General features: G+C 44.6%; 1 protein-coding gene across 1 annotated transcript in view; it reads right to left on the bottom strand.

Moving 5' to 3' along the window:
* Positions 1-20524, bottom strand: part of ABHD2 (abhydrolase domain containing 2) — a 114146-nt gene that overhangs the window by 71293 nt on the left and 22329 nt on the right. The window contains exons 2-3 of the mRNA XM_027521700.1: positions 15763-15866; positions 10606-10805 (exon numbers count right to left, since the gene is read on the bottom strand). Of these exons, the coding sequence (XP_027377501.1) occupies positions 10606-10799 (194 nt within the window). The 5' untranslated portion in view covers positions 10800-10805; positions 15763-15866. The remainder of the gene's footprint in view (positions 1-10605; positions 10806-15762; positions 15867-20524) is intronic.

Below are 20524 nucleotides of genomic sequence, written 5' to 3'. Positions count from 1 at the left end.
CCCATCCCCCCAACAGACTCCATTTGCACAGAAGGCATCCTCGAGGTGGCTGAAGAGGACTGGGCTTCCAAAATTGGTTGCTTCGCTTGATGCCGCTTTGGACGAAGATGAAGTAAAACGGCAGTCAGCTTTTTACCCTCCATGCCACTGAATGTTGATGAGGGCAGTTGAGAGTTTAGAAACCATATTTATTAACCCTCCAGAGGAGGCGTCCCTGGAGGTGGCTCAGATAGTAAAGAAACTGCCTGCAATTCAGGAGACGACCCTGGTTCGATCCCTGACTTGAACCCTCTAGAACACGTTTTTAAGATTTTTAAAAGTCTTTATTGAATTTGTTACAATATTGCTTCTGTTTTATGTTTTGGTTTTTGGGCCACGAGGCATGTGGCATCTTAGCTCCCCAACCAGGGATCAAATCCGCACCCCTTGCATTGGAAGGTGAAGTCTTAACCACTGGACCACCAGGGAAGTCCCTAGGACACACGTTCAAAATCAAGTTGCTGTCTTAATTATACTTTATTAATAAAGCGTACATAGTATCGAGTGCACTGTCACAGTGAGGGGAGCTATGCCAGGGAGCTGGCAGAGAAAAGAAATAGTTTGAGATCAAAATTCGTAAGCAGTAAATTTACAGGATCAACAGAACAAGAAAAACTGACAAAAGTTGGCTACACTTGGAAATTTTACAGTTTCTAGAAAATGAAGCCTGGTCATGCTCCTAGATGTTGGACCTGTTTTCAGTCAACTACATATTGAGAAGAACCACAAAAGTGGATCTAATCCCAGGCAAATCCTATAAAGGAAATTAGGTTTAAAGTAGTTTAAATAAAATTAAGGCTGACTGATGGACAAAGATTGACCCTGGAGCCCTGGGAAAAGTTGAAAGAGACGGTGACTTGGCAATGCAGCCAGCCCTGCACAAAGCGGAGGCCCACCGGCCCATCCAGATGTGCTGGCTCTGACACCGTGGGATAGAATCAGCTGTAGCACATGCTTCTTTTCCCTTTTTGAAGGCATGGTAGAGGCCCGAAGGGTAAACTCAAGCATGATCAACAGGGGAATAGGCTGGTAATACATTCTTAGAAACTGAAAACTTCTGCTTTACGGAGTGCATGGCACATAGATGTTCCTCCCATCTGAACCAAATCAAGAGAGTTTCACATATTCTAGATTCTGAACCTTTTAGAGCTTTCAGCAATTCCTCCACGAAAGCAGAATCTCTAACAAGAGGCTACAACCTGTCCCAAGGCTAGAGGAAGGCGGACGAATCTCTCCACGGTCTCACAGTTTTCTCGTCTTAAGTCAATACAAGAGGCCTCAGAGGCAGCAGCACTTTCCTCCTGGTCTCTTGGATAACTGAGCTGCTAGGGCAGAGACAGTACAGATGGGCAACATCCAAGGGTTAAATTACAGCTGACCACTGGCGAACTAAACACTTACTCCTAATGGCACCCACTTACAAAAACCTCACCATCTGATCCCAGAAGACAGTGAGAAACAGATAGTGACCGATGCATCCCTGTTTATCTGGTACTTTCCCAGGTTTTAGTGGGAAAGTTCCATACTCTGGGAACCCTATTAAGCCCCAGGAAAATCGGGATGTTTGGTCAGCCTAGTGACAGGACAGTAACCCAGCTTTAGCAATTCAACTTTCTCACCTTGACAGTTTGGGTTTGGGCCACTGTCATCAAAAACACAAGCCATTTTAAGATGAAGGCCCCTGAAAAGGTGACCTCATGGGAGCTAACCACCAATCATCAGTCTCATGCTTTCTGAGTCTTTCATCTTTCAAGGACTCTCTTGCAATGTAAGTTTCTCAACAAATGTGTTCTGAAGGTCTGGTGCGTACATAATAAACCCATTAGAGTGCTCCAGATCCACTTATCAATTGTTAATGGTTTACCACAAGCATCTAAGGAAATATTTGCACAGTTCTTAAATGGGTAAAATCAGGTCAATAGAATTAAGGCTCCTGGCAATTAGGAGATTATCCTATAAAAAGGACAAAGCTTGAGTGTGCAGCCAAGAAGGAAAGGATCTAAATCTGATTTGGAATGTCTCTGTGAACAAGAAGGAATTAAGAATTTAAGCCCAAGATAATGAAATTCTTTTCAACTTTAACTCACTATAAATAAGCCGTGCTGGCTCCGGAATTTCTACCCAGGAGGGGCCCAGGGGTGGCAGTGTGACCGGAAGGGAACGCGTGGGGCTGCTTTTGCACGGTTTCCTTTAAGACTGAGAAAACACCAATTGTTCACAAACAAGATTCTTGTCCTAGCTTCCCCTGTGACACCGCCACTAAGAAGACACAGTAAAATAAAAAGGAGGCAAGGCAGGAAATGGAAAGGGGAGTAGGAATTTACATATTGAGCCCTTTGCTCTTTAGATCTGGAAAATAATTTCATATATTGCAACATGAGACCAATCTGAATTAGTGCTTTTCTGTTGAGTACTTCTAATTTTTTAATATGTCCTGGGTATACTAGGATACACACACACACACACAGATATATATACATGTGTGAATGGCTTCCTTCGTGGTTCAGTGGTAAAGAATCCATCTGATGATGCAGGAGATGCAGGTTCAATCCCTAGGTTGGGAACCCACTCCAATTCTTGCCTGGAGAATCCCATGGATGGCTACAGTCCACATGGTCGAAAAAGAGTTGGACATGAGTTAGCGACTAAACAACAGCAACAACATGGTATTTTTATATATAGAAAAAGGCTTTTATTTGGGATAAATAAAAGAAAAGTGAATATTACTGATAGAAAGGGAGTATGAATGCCTGTATAGAAAGGGAACTGATATTGTGTCTGAGAAGAAATAATTAAGCACAGGTGTGTAGAAACCAATAACATTTTTTGTTTCTGTTTTCTGGCCATACCACGTGTCATATGGGATCTCAGTTCCTAGACCAGGGATGCAACCCATGCCCTGCAGGAAGAACAGAGTCCTAACTATTGGACTGCCAGGAAAGTCCCTCAAAATTTTTTTTTCACAATGAAATGGTTTTAAAATAAATGATCTTTTGAAAATACCTCCAACAACAGAGTCTCAGAGAAGTAAATCTTTCGATGTTCATTAACCCAGGCTAATGAATGACCACTGGCAGGAAACTAAAGATAGGGACTAATTACGATGAGAACAACATTTCCATGGGATTCTTGTTTGGAGTCTACTCTCGTGAATGAGGAGATAAATAGAAAAAAAAAAACAAAACAAAACACAGAAGACGAACCCACTACGATCCATGGAAAGGTCACAGGGTTTCTGCTGTTGTTTGATGAGTGTCTGAAGCAGCTTCAAAGAGGAAGTGCTCAAAAAGGGCACCATTGGCAGAGATGAGTCAGCTACTATTTTTGGCTTGGTGCTGAAATGGGTGTGATCCTCTACTCCAAGTTTCAGGTGTCTCTCAAACCCATGGAGAATAATAAAATCCAGAGCTTATTAATACAGGCAGCAGTGGGTTACAGAAGGAAGCTATTACCTTTTTTGCCTCTGGGGAAGAAAGGACCCACAAGCATATGGTTGATGATTTGATCTCACTGTGTCCCTTCACTAGACTGTGTAGGGCTTCACAGATGTCTCTTGCATCTAATAAAAACACCTCGGTCATCTGTTTTTAGGCTTGCCTTTTAGCTAAGCGCTCCATCACATTCCTCTTAAAAGCCTTCATCTTCAGCTCTACCACGATCCACACTGACGAGCCCACTAATGAGTGAAAAAGTAGACGCCTGGCTTCTCACAGGGAATGTATGCATTTTAATAACAGCTTCCAGAGACAGGGCACCTGCTTCCTGTCTTCACTTTCTAAACCAGGGCTGGTGATGGGAACTACAAGGGGAGGGTGGAGGCTGCAAACTGCCTTTCTGGATATACCTGGGTTTGCCCTGACTTAAGACCAAACACGGAGAAGGCAATGGCAACCCACTCCAGTACTCTTGCCTGGAAAATCCTATGGACGGAGGAGCCTGGTAGGCTGCAGTCCATGGGGTCACGAAGAGTTGGACACTTACTGAGCGACTTCACTTTCACTTTTCACTTTCATGCATTGGAGAAGGAAATTGGTAACCCACTCCAGTGTTCTTGCCTGGAGAATCCCAGGGACGGCAGAGCCTGGTGGGCTGCCGTCTATGGGTCGCACAGAGTCGGATGTGACTGAAGCGACTTAGCAGCAGCAGCAAGACCAAACAACCAATCCATCCTCTTTCAGAGACAGCACAGTGACTTCCTAATAAGCAAAACTTGGTCAGAGCTGAGAAAGTGTTAGTCACTTAGTCGTGCCCAACTCTTTGCAACCCCATGAACTGCAGCCCACCAGGTTCCTCTGTCCAGGGGATTTTCCAGGCTAGGATACTAGAGTGGGTTGCCATTTCCTTCTCCTGGGGATCTTCCCAACCCAGGGATTGAACCTGGGTCTCCTGCACTGCAGGCAGATTCTTTACTGACTGAACTACGAGGGAAGCCCTAAGCTCAGAGCTGAAGGTACACCTGATTCCCTGAAGTGCCCCTGAGCAGCACTGATTGCTTAAGCTGGAGTGGGAAACCAAACCAAACCAAAATGGGAACATCCCTCAACTACACCTGTCTATGGAAAACAAGTGGCAGAAGAGCATTACACTTAAGACTTAGAATGGCTTGGAATCCTGTTCTGTCTGGTCAAGACTATGGATCCTGATTTGGGGTACATATACTCCACTGGTGAAGAAAAGAGACAGGTACAAACCTCCATAGAATAAGACTGTTGTTGTTTATCACTAAGTCATGTCCAACCCATTGCCCATTTCTTTTTTGACCCCATGGACTGTAGCCTGCCAGGCTCCTCTGTCCGTGGGATTCTCCAGGCAAGAATACTGGAGTGGGTTGCCATTCCCTTCTCCAGGGGATTTTCCCCTACCCAGGGATCAAACTCACATCTCCTGCATTGGCAGGCAGATTCTTTCCCACTGAGCCACCAGGGAAGCCCTGCAGAAAACGATGAAATATGTTAAATGGACACAGAAGCTACATGCTGGGGAAACTCGGACAGGAAGAAGGAAGAGGGGGCTCATTCTGACTGAAGAGGAGCTGAGGGTAGTCAGGCAAAGTTTCTCAGAATAGAAGCTATTTAAGTTTTTTCTTTTTTTATGACATACTCAAAAAAGAAAAACCTATTTATTTGGTTGCACTAGTTCTTAGTTGTAGCGTGTGGGATCTAGTTCCCCAAACAGGGAATTTGGCCCCCTGAATTTGGAGCTCAGAGTCTTAGCCACTGGACCACCAGCGAAGTTATGCTAGTTAAGTTTTTCTTGCAGGGTGAGGAGGCTTCTTGGTGGAGAGAGAGAAGAGATTTGGGGGAGCCAGGGACGAGTGCCTAAGGGGCAGGCACTTAATGGGCAATGCAAAATGCCATGGGTGGTGAGGCTGGGATAGGCTAGGGTCACAGTGTTGCACTCTGGGTGCTGGCCTGCTTAAAGAACCCAACTCAAGTGGCATAGTGGCAAAGTGGGTCAGAGGCAAGAGGTGACTTGGGACATTCCTGTAAAGCACAGGGGAGTGGCAGTTACACAGGTGAATATATATGCAAAAGGCCCTGAGCTGTATACTTAGGGTTTGTGTATTTTACTATATGTAAATGACAGCTCAACAAAGTCCTTAAAAAAACAAAAGTCCAAGGGGTCCAGTGTCCCCTTGTCCTAGAGCAAAGGGAGTGAGAATGGTTAGGAGTGGGCAGACACACAAGAAAACCCTTCTCTTTGGGTTCTGGTCCTTACCTGGTCACTAGGGCTCCCAACCCAGGGTCCTTCTAAGAAAGTCTTTCAGTGCTTGTGACGATGCAGTGGTCCTAGACTCAGAGGATGATAGTGCTGAAAGGGCACCGCGGGAGAACGGCCAGTTTCATTTTATTCATTTATTTTTACTTAATTTATCTTCGTGGCTTAACTAACAGAAATTGTTTCTCACAATTTTAGATGATGAAAGACCAGGATCAAGGTGTCAGCCAATCTGCTTCCTGGTGAGCGCGCCTTTCCTGGCTTGTGGAAGGCCACATTCTTGCTGTGTCTGTATATGGTACAGACAGCACTGATGCTCTTCCTTTTCTTATAAGGGCACTAATCCTATCATAAAGGTCCCACCCGTATGACCTTATCTAGACCATATAATCTCCTAGAGACCCCACCTCCAAATATCATCATATAAGGAGTTAGGTCCTCAATACATGAATTTTGGGGGGACACAATTCAGTCCATAGCACAACTCATTTTCCAAACCACACTGGGATGCTTCAATCTGAGTTAGGATGGGAGAAGGGGTAGGAAACACAGCTAGAATGATGGGCTCAATCGGCCCTGTTTTTTCTCATGCATTACAATTAAAGAACTACCATCAGAAACATTCAGCCTTTTCTTCACAGCTTAAAACTAGAGATATATTTAAAGCAGAACTCTATAATATTCATCTCTTCACACCCTCTGTGACTTCTAGTCATTGAGTCATTCACCCCAACAAAAAGCTGCGGCCTTAGAAGTCTATGTAGTGTGTGCCACATGTATAAATTAAAAAAAAAAAAAATTGATGCTTTCTTGGATAGTACTTTCTGGTCATAGCTTCATGATGAGAAGGAGCTTTGTAAGACTGCTTCATTTCACACACGAGGAAACCAAGGGCCAGAGGGCCTGTCACGTGGTCCAGGGGTCCACCTTGTTTAGAAGAAGACCTCAGTTTGCATCCTAATCCACATTTCAGATCAAGGCTTTTTCTCTGCACCACTGCTGCCAACAGCCATTAGGAAATTTGAATAGTTGACAGAATTCTGAAGCTGCTAAAAATCAAATGTTAGAAGATATGTAGCAGTGTGGATGAATGTCCATGGCATACTGTTTTGTTTTTTGTTTGTTTTTAAATTTTTTGGCCACACCATGCGGCCTATGGAATCTAAGTTCTCCTGCCGGGGATCGAACCCTCAGCTCCTGTGTTAGAAGGGTAGATTCTTAACCAGTGGACTGCCAGGGAAGTCCCCATGGTATGCTAAGTGTTAAAGCAGGTTACCAAATGCTACATATGCCCCTGATTTTGTTGGAGGAAATGATCTGCAGCAGCAAAAACCCTGCAGGAGTGATGACCAACATAGTGATGTGTATCCCCAAGGAGGAGACTCACAGATGATTTCTGTGTTTCACCTTATTCTCCGTTTAAAAAAAAAACAATGAACATGCATTAAATTTTTTATTTGAGGAAAAAATGGAGATCTGTATCACCATCTAAATTTTCTCATAATCCTGATTTGAGCTTTTTAGTCTGCCTGTTTCACTGAAATCGAACATGTTTTGAGAAAAAAAATTGAATCACTAGGTAAATATTGACCTGTTGCTAAGTGAACAAGAGACGTATCACCTGACCTTAGAAAAGTTTCTCTCGAGACATTGAAAAATTCATTTCTGATGTATCTTTGGCTAGGTGATCTCAAGACAGACTTAAAAACTGACTTTAATGCTGAAAAGAGGGGGAAAAAAATCCCTGTTCTCCTAACATGTTTTCACTGTTCACCTTTCACCGACTTTTTTTTTTTTCCTACACCAGAACATCAAAAGGCTATGTCCGTGATTTTGCACGTAAGTCATAATTAACTGGCTGCTTTCCGTCAGGGTTACTGAATAACCCCATCAGCTTGTTTTAAATCAGTTAAGTGAAATTTTTAGCCGAGACAGTTGTTTGTAAAGGCTGTAGACAGGCTTCCTGTAGGGAAAAAAAATCTTCAAAGTCCCGGGAGAAGCACTTTTACCCCTAACAGATAAGCTTCCTGAGCTTGGCTTCAAACACACGGAAGGCTGTTGCCAGAAAGGCCACACAGAGAAAAAACATCAAGGCCACTGGCTTCCGACAGTGATTAAAATAGCGAGAGGGTCATGCAGGAATCAGAAGGCCACTCCAGGGCTAGCCCAGCTAGAGACTTTTGTCTCGGACTGGCCCCTTACTGCTCTCTGCCTCCCGTCCCTCGCCTGCACCCTGAGAAAGGTCACTGTTCCCCCTCCCTGTGGACAAGAAAGGAGCCAGCTGTGGGGTCACAGACTTGGGTCCAGGCTCCCCCTCTACTACTCCTCATCTCCCCATCCTTAAAATGCGAGGAAAACAAATCCAACCTTGAAGTTACATAGGTTCATCGAGAAAGTGTACAGGAAGAAGAAAAAGCAAAGAGAAATTGTTGGATGTATGTCTCCAGGCTGTTTTTCAAAGGAAACTGAGAAACCAGGTTAGGAAAAACCCTGCCAAAAATCAGTTTAAAAAAAAAAAAATGCTTTGAACAATTAGTGTGAAATCAAACCTAGGAGACTCAAGAGACTCGGGTTTGATCCCTGGCTTGAGAAGATCCCCTGGAGTAGAAAATGGCTACCCACTCCAGTGTTCTTGCCTCATGGACAGAGAAGCCTGGTGGGCTAGAGTCCATGGGGTTGCAAAAGCGTCAGACAAGACTGAGCGACTGACTAACTGAAACCTTACATGATGTTTTCCAAACAGCCTAGAGGGGAGAAGCTTTCCCAGGGCTTCCTCTAATTACTCAGGAACTGATGCTGGCTGGAACTTTGTACTCATCTGCCTATGATCTCGTAGGGCTTTTAAAACCTTGGTTTTTCAAAAGCTCTCTACAAACAGAGACCCAGGAACTGGATCCAGCTGCATCCCACCCCATCTGAAAGTAGGGGATGCAAATGTTCCTTGCCAGTTCAGATGAGTGAATTATCTAAATTAAACATGGAAGAAAAATGCCGGATGATTTTGAAAACACACCAACGCTGTGCACACTCCTCAGAAAGCAGAGTTTCCACGGCAAACACTGCTTACTAAAACACCATGCCCTTGATCATAGCTGTGGAGGCCACTATGACGTAGAATCCCCTCAGCAGGGGCGGGTCCAAGTTCACCTCGATTTATATTGTATATGGCAGTTCACAGGTATTAGGCAATATAACTGAGCTATAAGTCTCTTTCAGCTTGATTACAACTTTTTAGGGTCACGACATTATAACTAACAAGCAAACTGTACACAGACACCCAAAATACCCATAGCCCACAGCTCTTTACCCGTGGCTGTGGAAATGAGCTAGACAACCAAAGAGGACAAAGCAAGAGCCCAGACTCTCAGGTGTCTCTGCTGCCCATCTGTTCTTCGAAGAGAATCATTCAGGGACTTCCCTGGTGGTCCAGTGGCTAAGACTCCGTGCTCCCAATACAGAGGGCCCAGGTTTGATTCCTGGTCAGGGAACTAGATTCCACATGCCTCAATGAAGATCCTGTCAAATATGTCTCCTGGAAACAGCATGTGTGGTGTGGAACACAGATTCTGTCTCTTTCACAACTACTGTTTTACTTCTGTCAGAAGCTGTGCTCACCCCTGTCACCTCCAGAACACAGAGCTGGGGCTTCTGCAGGGAAATCTGGTTCACCTGGAATGAAAAGACGCTTACTCCTTGGAAGGAAAGTTATGACCAACCTAGACAGCATAATAAAAAGCACAGACATTATTTTGTCAATAAAGGTCCATCCAGTCAAGGCTAAGGTTTTTCCAGTGGTCATGTATGGATGTGAGAGTTGGACTATAAAGAAAGCTGAGTGCTGAAGAATTGATGCTTTTGATCTGTGGTGTTGGAGAAGACTCTTGAGAGTCCCTTGGACTGCAAGGAGATCCAACCAGTCCATCCTAAAGGAGATCAGTCCTGGGTGTTCACTGGAAGGACTGACGCTAAAGCTGAAACTCCAATACTTTGGCCACCTGATGCGAAGAGCTGACTCATTTGAAAAGACCCTGATGTTGGGAAAGATTGAGAGCAGGAGGAGAAGGGGATGACAGAGGATGAGATGGTTGGATGACATCACTGACTCAATGGACATGGGTTTGGGTGGACTCTGGGAGTTGGTGATGGACAGGGAGGCCTGGAGGGCTGCAATTCATGGGGTCTCAAAGAGTCGTACACGACTGAGTGACTGAACTGAACTGAACTAGAATGAAAACCTTCTCTTAGAGTGGATTCTCTTAGCTAATGTATATTTTTCCAGGTACCCAAGAAACCTATGCTTTTTTTTGCTCATTAATTATTTGGGGTCAGGAAAACTTCCACCTTAGAACTGGCCTCAGGTGGTAAAGAATCTGCCTGTAATGCAGGAGACCCGGGTTCGATCTCTGGGTTGGGAAGATCCCCTGAGGAAAGAAGAGGCAGCACACTGCAGCATTCTTGCCTGGAAAATCCCACAGAGGACCCTAGTGGGCTACAGCCAATGGGGTTGCACAGAATTGGAAACAACTGAGTCCACACACATGCAAAATACTGTCCAAGTTTTCTGCATCTACCTAAAAACAACAACAGTTTTCTGCAAAGTCCTTGACATGGTTGATGACACCACACTGTGGAAGAAGGGATGACTTTGGGCAACAAAGATCTGAGTCCGTCCCCTACCCGCCAGGATTCAAGTGCCAGACTCCTACAGAGATGGTGGCTATTTTAACATCAGTGACACTATTTTACATAGATGCCTTGAGGACCCATGGTGAAAAGGTTCTTCTTTGAACAGTGTAATGACAGACAGATCAGCAATCAGGTGTACAGGTGGGTTTGACGTCTACTCACTCTTTGGTCAGGAGAGGACAAGACTTGAGTAGGAAGCGTGAGAGCCCCGAGTCCTGGAAGTAGAGGTCGGGCGGAGCTGTGGGGCTCTTCAGGTTCAAACACCGGACGATCACGTACAGCACGGCAGCCACCGCGGCCAGCTTCACCCCGTCAAATACGGCCGGGAGCTCGGAGGTCTCCATCATGGCATTCATCTTGATCTGGGGAGCAGGGGTACAGGTGGGTTTAGAAGCACATGTAGAGGGAAGAGCCCACCGCACAGAGACAAAGCCAGTGGGAATGGTGACGATCCAGAAGGGCCCACAGAACCCACCTTGACTAATTCCTATCGGTGCCCTTACAGCCGCCAATGAACTGGCAACAACCCAGGTCACAAAAATCCTGAGCACTGATAAATTGGGCTGGGTGTTGGCTTTCAAACTGTGGTGCTGAAGAAGATTCTTGAGAGTCCCATGGACTATAAGGAAATCAAACCAGTCAATCCTAAAGGAAATCAATCCTGAATGTTCACTGGAAGGACTGATGCTAAAGCTGAAGCTCCAATCCTTTGGCCGACTCATTGAAAAAGACCCTGATGCTGGGAAAGATTGAGGGCAGGAGGAGAAGGGGGTGACAGAGGATGAAATGGTTGGATGGTGTCACAGACTCAATGGACATGAGTTTGAGCAAACTCTGGGAGATAGTGAAGGATAGGGAAGCCTGGGTTCTGCAGTCCATGGGGTCACAAAGAGTCAGGCACAACTTAGCAACTGAACAACAACAAATGAGCATTTATTTCTAAGATGAGCAAACTGGAAAATGCGGAGAATAGCGTCCTGCTGAGAGCAGGAGAGGACTTCCTGGTGGCCCAATGGTTAAGAATCTACCTTCCAACATAGGCCTAGATCTGATAGATAGAGTGCCTGATGGACTATGGAATGAGGTTTGTGACATTGTACAGGAGACAGGGATCAAGACCATTCCCATAGAAAAGAAATGCAAAAAACCAAAATGGCTGTCTGGGGAGGCCTTACAAATAGCTGTGAAAAGAAGAGAAGAGAAAAGCAAAGGAGGAAAGGAAAGATATAAACATCTGAATGCAGAGTTCCAAAGAATAGCAAGAAGAGATAAGAAAGCCTTCTTCAGCGATCAATGCAAAGAAATAGAGGAAAACAACAGAATGGGAAAGACTAGGGATCTCTTCAAGAAAATCAGAGATACCAAAGGAACATTTCATGCAAAGATGAGCTCCATAAAGGACAGAAATGGTATGGACCTAACAGAAGCAGAAGATATTAAGAAGAGATGGCAAGAATACACAGAAGAAGTGTATAAAAAAGATCTTCATGACCCAGATAATCACGATGGTGTGATCACTGACCTAGAGCCAGACATCCTGGAATGTGAAGTCAAGTGGGCTTTAGAAAGCATCACTATGAACAAAGCTAGTGGAGGTGATAGAATTCCAGTTGAGCTATTCCAAATCCTGAAAGATGATGCTGTGAAAGTGCTGCACTCAATATGCCAGCAAATTTGGAAAACAGCAGTGGCCACAGGACTGGAAAAGGTCAGTTTTCATTCCAATCCCAAAGAAAGGCAATGCCGAAGAATGCTCAAACTACTGCACAATTGCACTCATCTCACATGCTAGTAAAGTAATGCTCAAAATTCTCCAAGCCAGGCTTCAGCAATATGTATACTGTGAACTTCCTGATGTTCAAGCTGGTTTTAGAAAAGGCAGAGGAACCAGAGATCAAATTGCCAATATCCGCTGGATCATGGAAAAAGCAAGAGAGTTCCAGAAAGACATCTATTTCTGCTTTATTGACTATGCCAAAGCCTTTGGCTGTGTGGATCACAATAAACTGTGGAAAATTCTTCAAGAGATGGGAATACCAGACCACCTGATCTGCCTCTTGAGAAATTTGTATGCAGGTCAGGAAGCAACAGTTAGAACTGGACATGGAACAACAGACTGGTTCCAAATAGGAAAAGGAGTTCGTCAAGGCTGTATATTGTCACCCTGTTTATTTAATTTATATGCAGAGTACATCATGAGAAATGCTGGACTGGAAGAAACACAAGCTGGAATCAAGATTGCCGGGAGAAATATCAATAATCTCAGATATGCAGATGACACCACCCTTATGGCAGAAAGCGAAGAGGAACTCAAAAGCCTCTTGATGAAAGTGAAAGTGGAGAGTGAAAAAGTTGGCTTAAAGCTCAACATTCAGAAAACCAAGATCATGGCATCTGGTCCCACCACTTCATGGGAAATGGATGGGGAAACAGTGGAAACAGTGTCAGACTTTATTTTTCTGGGCTCCAAAATCACTGCAGATGGTGACTGCAGCCATGAAAGTAAAAGACGCTTACTCCTTGGAAGGAAAGTTATGTAGATAGCATATTCAAAAGCAGAGACATTACTTTGCCAACAAAGGTTCGTCTAGTCAAGGCTATGGTTTTTCCTATGGTCATGTCTGGATGTGAGAGTTGGACTGTGAAGAAGGCTGAGCGCCGAAGAATTGATGCTTTTGAACTGTGGTGTTGGAGAAGACTCTTGAGAGTCCCTTGGACTGCAAGGAGGTCCAACCAGTCCATCCTAAAGGAGATCAGCCCTGGGATTTCTTTGGAAGGAATGATGCTAAAGCTGAAACTCCAGTCCTTTGGCCACCTCATGCACAGAGTTGACTCATTGGAAAAGACCCTGATGCTGGGAGGGATTGGGGGCAGGAGGAGAAGGGGACGACAGAGGATGAGATGGCTGGATGGCATCACTGACTCGATGGACGTGAGTCTGAGTGAACTCCGGGAGTTGGTGATGGACAGGGAGGCCTGGCGTGCTGCGATTCATGGGGTTGCAAAGAGTCGGACACGACTGAGCAACTGATCTGATCTGATCTGATCTGCACATAGGCAGTGCAGGTCCAACCTCCCTGATCTAGGAACTAAGATCCCACATGCAGTGTGGCAGGACCAAAAGTGTAAAAAAGAAATAAATAAAACCTCATGAGAGCAGGAGAAAGAAGTCCAGCTGGAAAGGCACATGGGGACCAGGAGACTAGCTTTGATTTCTGTTACCAGGCAGCCTTGACTTCCTGACTTCACCTGCACCTGGTACCCTGGCCGGGCATCAGGTGTCGTGTTTACAGCCTTGGACAGATGTGAGATGGGACTGCTGTGGCCACCAGGTGTGGCTGTCATGCCTGTGGGCCCCACCTTTGTTTCCAGAGCAGGAAGAGCCTGATTCAGCCACCTGCTCCCTTGGAGGCAGTCCTGGCGCTGGAGTCAAGTTCAGACTAAGCCCAGCTCGCAGAGGTCTTTACACCTGGGAGTCACGGGCAATGTGAAATGGAACTTGGTCACTTTTTCCCCCCACTGAAGGCAACTGCTTACAGTCATTAGTCTCCAAAATTGGGCTAAAAGTGGACTACCATTCAACTGCTAGACCAAAATTTAAAACTGGAGTATGGAAAATATACACGCATATCTAGTTTTTCATCTTTTCAGGTAGCTTTATCTTGTACACAAAACACACACACACACTCACATACATCCCTCTAAACTTTAAAAAAAACAGACATCAACAACAATAACAAAAATCCAGTCTTTTCCTCGCTGCACTGCAGGAAATCAGAACATCAGCTGTTACCTTCAAAATCAGGGAAACCACAAGCTAACAAAAAGAAGAAAATGGTAACTCCTGGCAGCCAAGGTCGCTATGGCAACAGCTTCCCCTGGAATGGTTTTAAGTAGTCTCTGCTGAAAACAGCAGGACAACCCCAGTGGCCAGCGGTACAGAGAAAAGAGGCAGGACGAAACGATCTCTCAAAAATGTGTTTGGGGCAGAACCAAACGAACTCATCTGAGACCGACGGTCAGGCCAGAGAGGTCTTGGAAGTCCTTTGCTAAAATCGAGGCATCTGTGGCAAATACAGGGCAGACCATGTCTGGCAGGGGCTCCAACTGAGTGAGGAAAGGCAATCAAAAGATCCCACAAATATGATATCACTCATATGTGGGATCTAATTTTAAAAAATAAACAGATAAACTTATTTACAAAACAGAAGCAGACTTAAAGATATTGCAAACAAACTGATGGTTACCAAACGGGAAATGTGAGTGGGGGAGGGATAAATGAGGAACTTGGGATAAACACACACACACACACACATTATATATAAGATAACCAACAAGGACATACTGTATAGCACAGGGAACACGACTCAACATTCTGTGACAACCTATATGAGAACACAATCTCAAAAAGAATGTATGTATACGTATAACAGAATCACTTTGCTGTACACGGGAAACTAACACGACGCTGTAAATCAACTATAGTCCAACTGAAGAAAAAAGAACCCGGTTCCTTAACTCACCATCAGGGCAAGAAAATACTTTTTTTAAATTTATCTGGTTTAGAATCAAGGCTAGACCTCAGAATATACTTCTTAGCTACATCAACCTTTGACCTTTTATGAGCTGACGGTTTCCTTAAAACTTAACTTCTGGGGTCATGTCTCTCAAAAGCTGTTCCCCAAACCTTTAAAACAAGGATTCTTTTAACTTGGGGTCCGTAGGTCCCCTATGGGTTTCTGGGAACTTCCTGGAATTATGTGTGAAAGTGTGCGTGTTTGTACAGTTTTCTGGGAAGAGGGCTTGCAGATAAGATCAGATTCTCCAGGGGGCCTGTGACCTAAACAAGCACACAGCACCACACTCAGAGTTGCTCTGGTGGTCCCACCTGTGTCCTTGTCCCTCACATCTCCAGAACCCTGCCACCTGCCAGTCAAACCAACTCGAAACAAATATCCAAGATGACATGGCTTGCTATTTACTGAAGTATAGTTGATTGAAATAGTGTTGTCTTAATTTTCATAGAGACTTTTAAGTGTAGTGAGTGGGGGGCCGAAACCAAAATCTAGGAGGATTTCCAGTTTTTCTGGCACGATGCTGGTGATATGAAACTGAAATAGACATCCTCCTTGTCCTCTTAATCGCAAAGAGAGGAGAAGGTGGCACTGGGTCGCTTGACCAGTTTTCTGGCTGATCTAGAGTAGACACATTGAATTAAAAACATAAAATAAGTCCCTCCACCCCCACTTTCACTCACCACTTACGAATGTTGGGAAGGTAGGGAGAAGAGGCAAAAATAAGAGTTTCGCCAATACATACCTACGTCACCAGTTCCTCTCTGCTGCAAATACAAACAGATCTTGAAGAAGAGTTGAACAGCTGGGCTGGTCAGGTCAGATCTCTTATTCGATTTAACCTAAAAGCTGAAAAGATTGGATAGTGGCATTTTACAGGTTGAGAAAGAAGCAATTTAATTGAAATATAAGCATAGTCTAAGTTTTTCTGCGTTTAAAATCGTTAGGAAAAAAAACCCAAAAACTATTTCTTTAATTAACATATGTGACACACTCTTGGCCAGACCTGCTGGGGGAGATCTTGGTGAATCCAGACTGGCGGGCTCTGTGGTTTCCAGGACAAGTTATCTGCTGCATTCACAACTCTGGCTTATGTAAACTCAAGCTGCTTTTGTCCTTTATCTCATAACATCATTTTCAGAGATACCCGACGATGACAAGGATCATCTCTGTGTGACTGATGAAATAATTTAGCTGGGTTTAGGTCGAGATAGCAGGCAGCTGACTTGTTTCATCTCTTCCAAATATACGGAAACGACAGAAAAAATAGGAGCTGAGACAAGTAAAAGGGCACAGATGGGCTCAAAAACGCAGTTCCAGAAATGGAACAGAACTGAAAGTAACGAGTGGGGAGCCATAACACCTGCCAGATCTGGGCCACACTGCGGGCTGGAGGCTGGCTGTGCTGGGCCATCCAGGGCTGAAACGCTCACCGTGAGATGGGGAACCAGAGCCGGGCCTTCTGGGTTAAAGACCCATGGCTTCCAAAGCAGCAGAGGAAACAAAAAGAGAAACAGGGAGAGGGAGAGACAGCAGTGTTTACAGAGCACCATCTAGGTGCCGAGCTCCCCTTATATTTCATGTAAAATGCGTCCTAATGCTTTTAAGAGTACCTCTGAGGTAGGTACTATTATTATTCCATTTTACAGATGAGAAGACTCTTCAGAGTCCCTTGGACTGCAAGGAGATCAAACCAGTCAATCCTAAAGGAAATCAACCCTGAATATTCATTGGAAGGACTGATGCTGAAGCTGAAGCTCCAACACTTTGGCCACCTGATGGGAAGAGCTGACTCACTGGAAAAGACCCTGATGCTGGGAAAGATTGAAGGCAGGAGAAGCGGGCAACAGAGGAGATGGTTGGATGGCATCATCAACTCAGTGGACATGCTGCTGCTGCTGCTAAGTCGCTTCAGTCATGTCCAACTCTGTGCGACCCCAGAGATGACAGCCCACCAAGCTCCCCCGTCCCTGGGATTCTCCAGGCAAGAGCACTGGAGTGGGTTGCCATTTCCTTCTCCAATGCATGAAAGTGAAAAGTGAAAGTGAAGTCGCTCAGTCGTGTCCGACTCTTAGCGACCCCGTGGACTGCAGCCTACCAGGCTCCTTCGTCCATGGGGTTTTCCAGGCAAGAGTACTGGAGTGGGGTGCCATTGCCTTCTCCACAATGGACATGAGTTCGAGCCAACTCTGGGAGATAGTAAAAGACAGGGAAGCCTGGCATGCTACAGTCCATGAGGTTGCAAAGAGTCAGACACGACTGAGTGACTGAACAACGACAACAGATGAGGAAACTGAGCCATAGAAAACTTGAGTGACTTGCCCAAGGTCACACAGGTAGTAGGTAAAGAAACCAAGATACATATCAGGCTCCAAAGAACGTGCTTTTAACCACCACGCTGTGCTACTTGAAAAGAGGAAAAGTAAGAAAAAGAGAAACAAGAAAGAAAGTGGATGGTAGAGGAAAACACAAATGAGACACCAAGAGCCTGCAAAAATCATGAAGCTGTAACATAGTAGAGCTGGGATTCAAGCCCAGTTTTTTTCTGATTCCATCACACCCAAATGATTTAAAAAGAAAATGAAAGCCAGTTGGAGGGGAGATTCAATTAACCTTCAGAGTAGCCTTGCTCAAATTCAAATTTTTTTTATTTTTTCCTATTCTGAGACAAATTAGACACAGAGGACCAGGCTTTGTTGGGGGGTAGGGGCAGGGTACTAAGGAGCATGTCTCCAGCCACATCACAAGCCACCTGACCTTTCCAGGGCTTGGCTGTCCACTAAAAAACAAGGGATGTGCCAGATCAGAGATCTTAAACTGGCAACCCATGGGATGGCATTGCATTTGGTTGGCATTTTTTTTAATTGTATTTATTAGCTGCCAAGTTATAAACACCAGGAGATTGCAGATAAAAATCGGAATCTCTGGTTTCTCTTGAGAAGAAAAAAAAAATCCGAAGGTTTGGGAAACTGATCCAGCATTCTCACATGGCAGCAATGAATGGAGCTGAGCAGGGCTGACCCTCTAGACAGATTGTGCTCTCTCCAGGTGGCCACCGTCCCCATATGGTCCTCAGCAATGATCTCTGACCTCCTTAATCACTGATGGTACCTGAATGGTCGCTATAGGCATCCGAATGTGCAACCCTTGGGGAAAGGGTTGTTGTTGTTTAGTCGCTGAGTCATGTCCAGTTCTTTGCGATGCTAAGGACTGTAGCCCTCACCAGGCTCCTTTGTCCATGGGATTCTCCAGGCAAGAATACTGGAGTAGGTTGCCATTTCCTTCTCCAGGGGATCTTCCTCATCCAGGGACTGAACTCTCATTTCTTGCACTGGCAGGCAGAGTCTTTACCACTGAGCCACCAGGGAAGACCAAGGTCCCTACTAGCCTTGAATAAGTCTATGCTGATTGAATATTCAAAATATACACTATCAGTATATGTATGAAAGTGAAAGTGAAGTCGCTCAGTCGTGTCCGACTCTTTGCGACCCCATGAACTGTAGCCCACCAGGCTCCTCCGTCCATGGGATTCTCCAGGCAAGAATACTGGAGTGGGTTGCCATTTCCTTCTCCAATCAGTATATGTATAAATGATAGGTTAATACAAAAGAATTATGGAAAGGCAAAGTAGCAAATAACAAGATGCAATACATCTTATTTATTGATATTTACACTGATGTTTATTTATACCTTTACTCTTTTTTTTTAATTTTAGAAGTCATCTATCGACTTCTTACTTATTTTTTAGTATTTTATTTTTATTGATTTATTTGGCTGTGCTGGGTTTTAGTTGTGGCATGTGGGATTTTTTTTTTTTTAATGTAGGATCTTTAGTTAAGGCAAAAGAACCCTTAGTTGGGACATGTGAACTCTTAGTTGTAGTATGTGGGATCTAGTTCCCTTATCAGGGATTGAACCCAAGCCTCCTGCATCAGGAGCACAGAGTCTTAGTCATTTGACCACCAGGGAAACCTCCTGCAGTTTTACTCTTTCCACAAACTATTTGAGATAGCTTCAAGCGAATACTGGATAGACGTCCACAGAGAAAGATTCAGAAATGCAGTTAACTGCTGAGTGCTTCCCAGTAAGAAGTCCCAGGAGTTCCCTGTCAGTCCAGTGGTTAAGACTCTACGCTTCTAAAGCAGGGGACACAGGTTCGATCCCTGGTCAGGGAACTAAGATCCCATATGCCCTGTGGAGTGCCCGGAAGAAAAAAGAACAAAAGAAGTCTCTGCTTTCTTCGGAACAGAAACCTAGAAAACATGGCTAGCTAGAAAAAACCAACTACAGATCCCAGCCTCTGTTGCAGATAGGAGAGTCCACGTGACTAAATGTGGGCCTGTTCTGAAGGGGCTGGCCTGCTTTCTGGGGAGACACCTAAAAAGGCATTAACTGTTCTGCCCTTTTCCCTCCCTGCCTCCCTGGAATGCAGGCAAGAGGGCTGCAACTCCAACAGCCATCTTGGGCCATGAAGGGACCATGAGGTCACTCTAGGAGCCACACTGAGAGGACAGGAGAGGAGAAAGACAGAGGCTCGGGGTCCATGATGATCCCATGGAGCCACCGTGTCAGACCTAGACTGCCTATCTCAGGATTTCTTTTCTGCAAGAGAATAAACCCTTGCACATTTCAACCGCTGTTATTTCTAGACTCTCTGAGTCTGTAATTTCTAATTACACAGGAGGAATTACTATCTCCCTAAATCTTCATGGATGTTACCCTGGCTGGGTTATTATTAGAGCACAGGCAAACTTTTCTTTCTTTTCCAAAATTCATAATGACTACAATTTTTTTATTACCAAAAATATCTTCAAAATGGCAATGAACAAAATCTAAAAAGAAAAGAAACTCTGAACAAGGAAAATACCTACGTCAAGATATATAAAACTAAGCATGTGACTAAGTCTAAACTATATCTGAGCTTTCTGACTGCCAGGGGGAAAAGGGAAACCTAGCCAGACTTGAGAGTCTCCAAAACGCAGAGATAACATGTGTTACACTCTTCTTACCTCCCAGGAAGACACTCAGAGAAAAGAGGGATTTTTTTGGCACAAATTTATTAAAAAAAAAAAAAAATTCTTCGAGACTTTACATAAGGGGACCTTGAGTAATGTGACAGGCAATGTCCTCCTACAAGATTTTTTAATAGCAAATGCAGTAGAGAATTAATTTCCTCAACCCTTGAAAAACACTAAGGGTTTAAAATTGGATTTAATTCCTGAAGGCAATCCTATGAGAGGTTTCTAATTATTATGGTCCAAATGCGGAGCCTTGAGCTGAAGCCCCGAGAAGCAGGGTGGTTCTACTGTAGATGGCTAGGGCCACCTTCCTTGAACTTCAGGGGGCTTAAAGACCTGATGACCTACGTACAGTGTGCCTGGAACTGTGCTAAGCATTGTGTAGAACCACAATCAAATAGAATTCTCATTTTAGCTGGGGGGAAAAGAAGTTTGTGTTAGCGCTACACTGACTTTAGAAACTTGGGGACAAGAATAAGTAGTCCAGGG

Source organism: Bos indicus x Bos taurus, chromosome 21 (genome assembly GCF_003369695.1).
Source record: "Bos indicus x Bos taurus breed Angus x Brahman F1 hybrid chromosome 21, Bos_hybrid_MaternalHap_v2.0, whole genome shotgun sequence".
Taxonomy (NCBI): domain Eukaryota; kingdom Metazoa; phylum Chordata; class Mammalia; order Artiodactyla; family Bovidae; genus Bos; species Bos indicus x Bos taurus.
The sequence above is the reverse complement of the archived record's forward strand: the minus strand, read 5'-3'. Positions and strand labels throughout refer to the sequence as shown.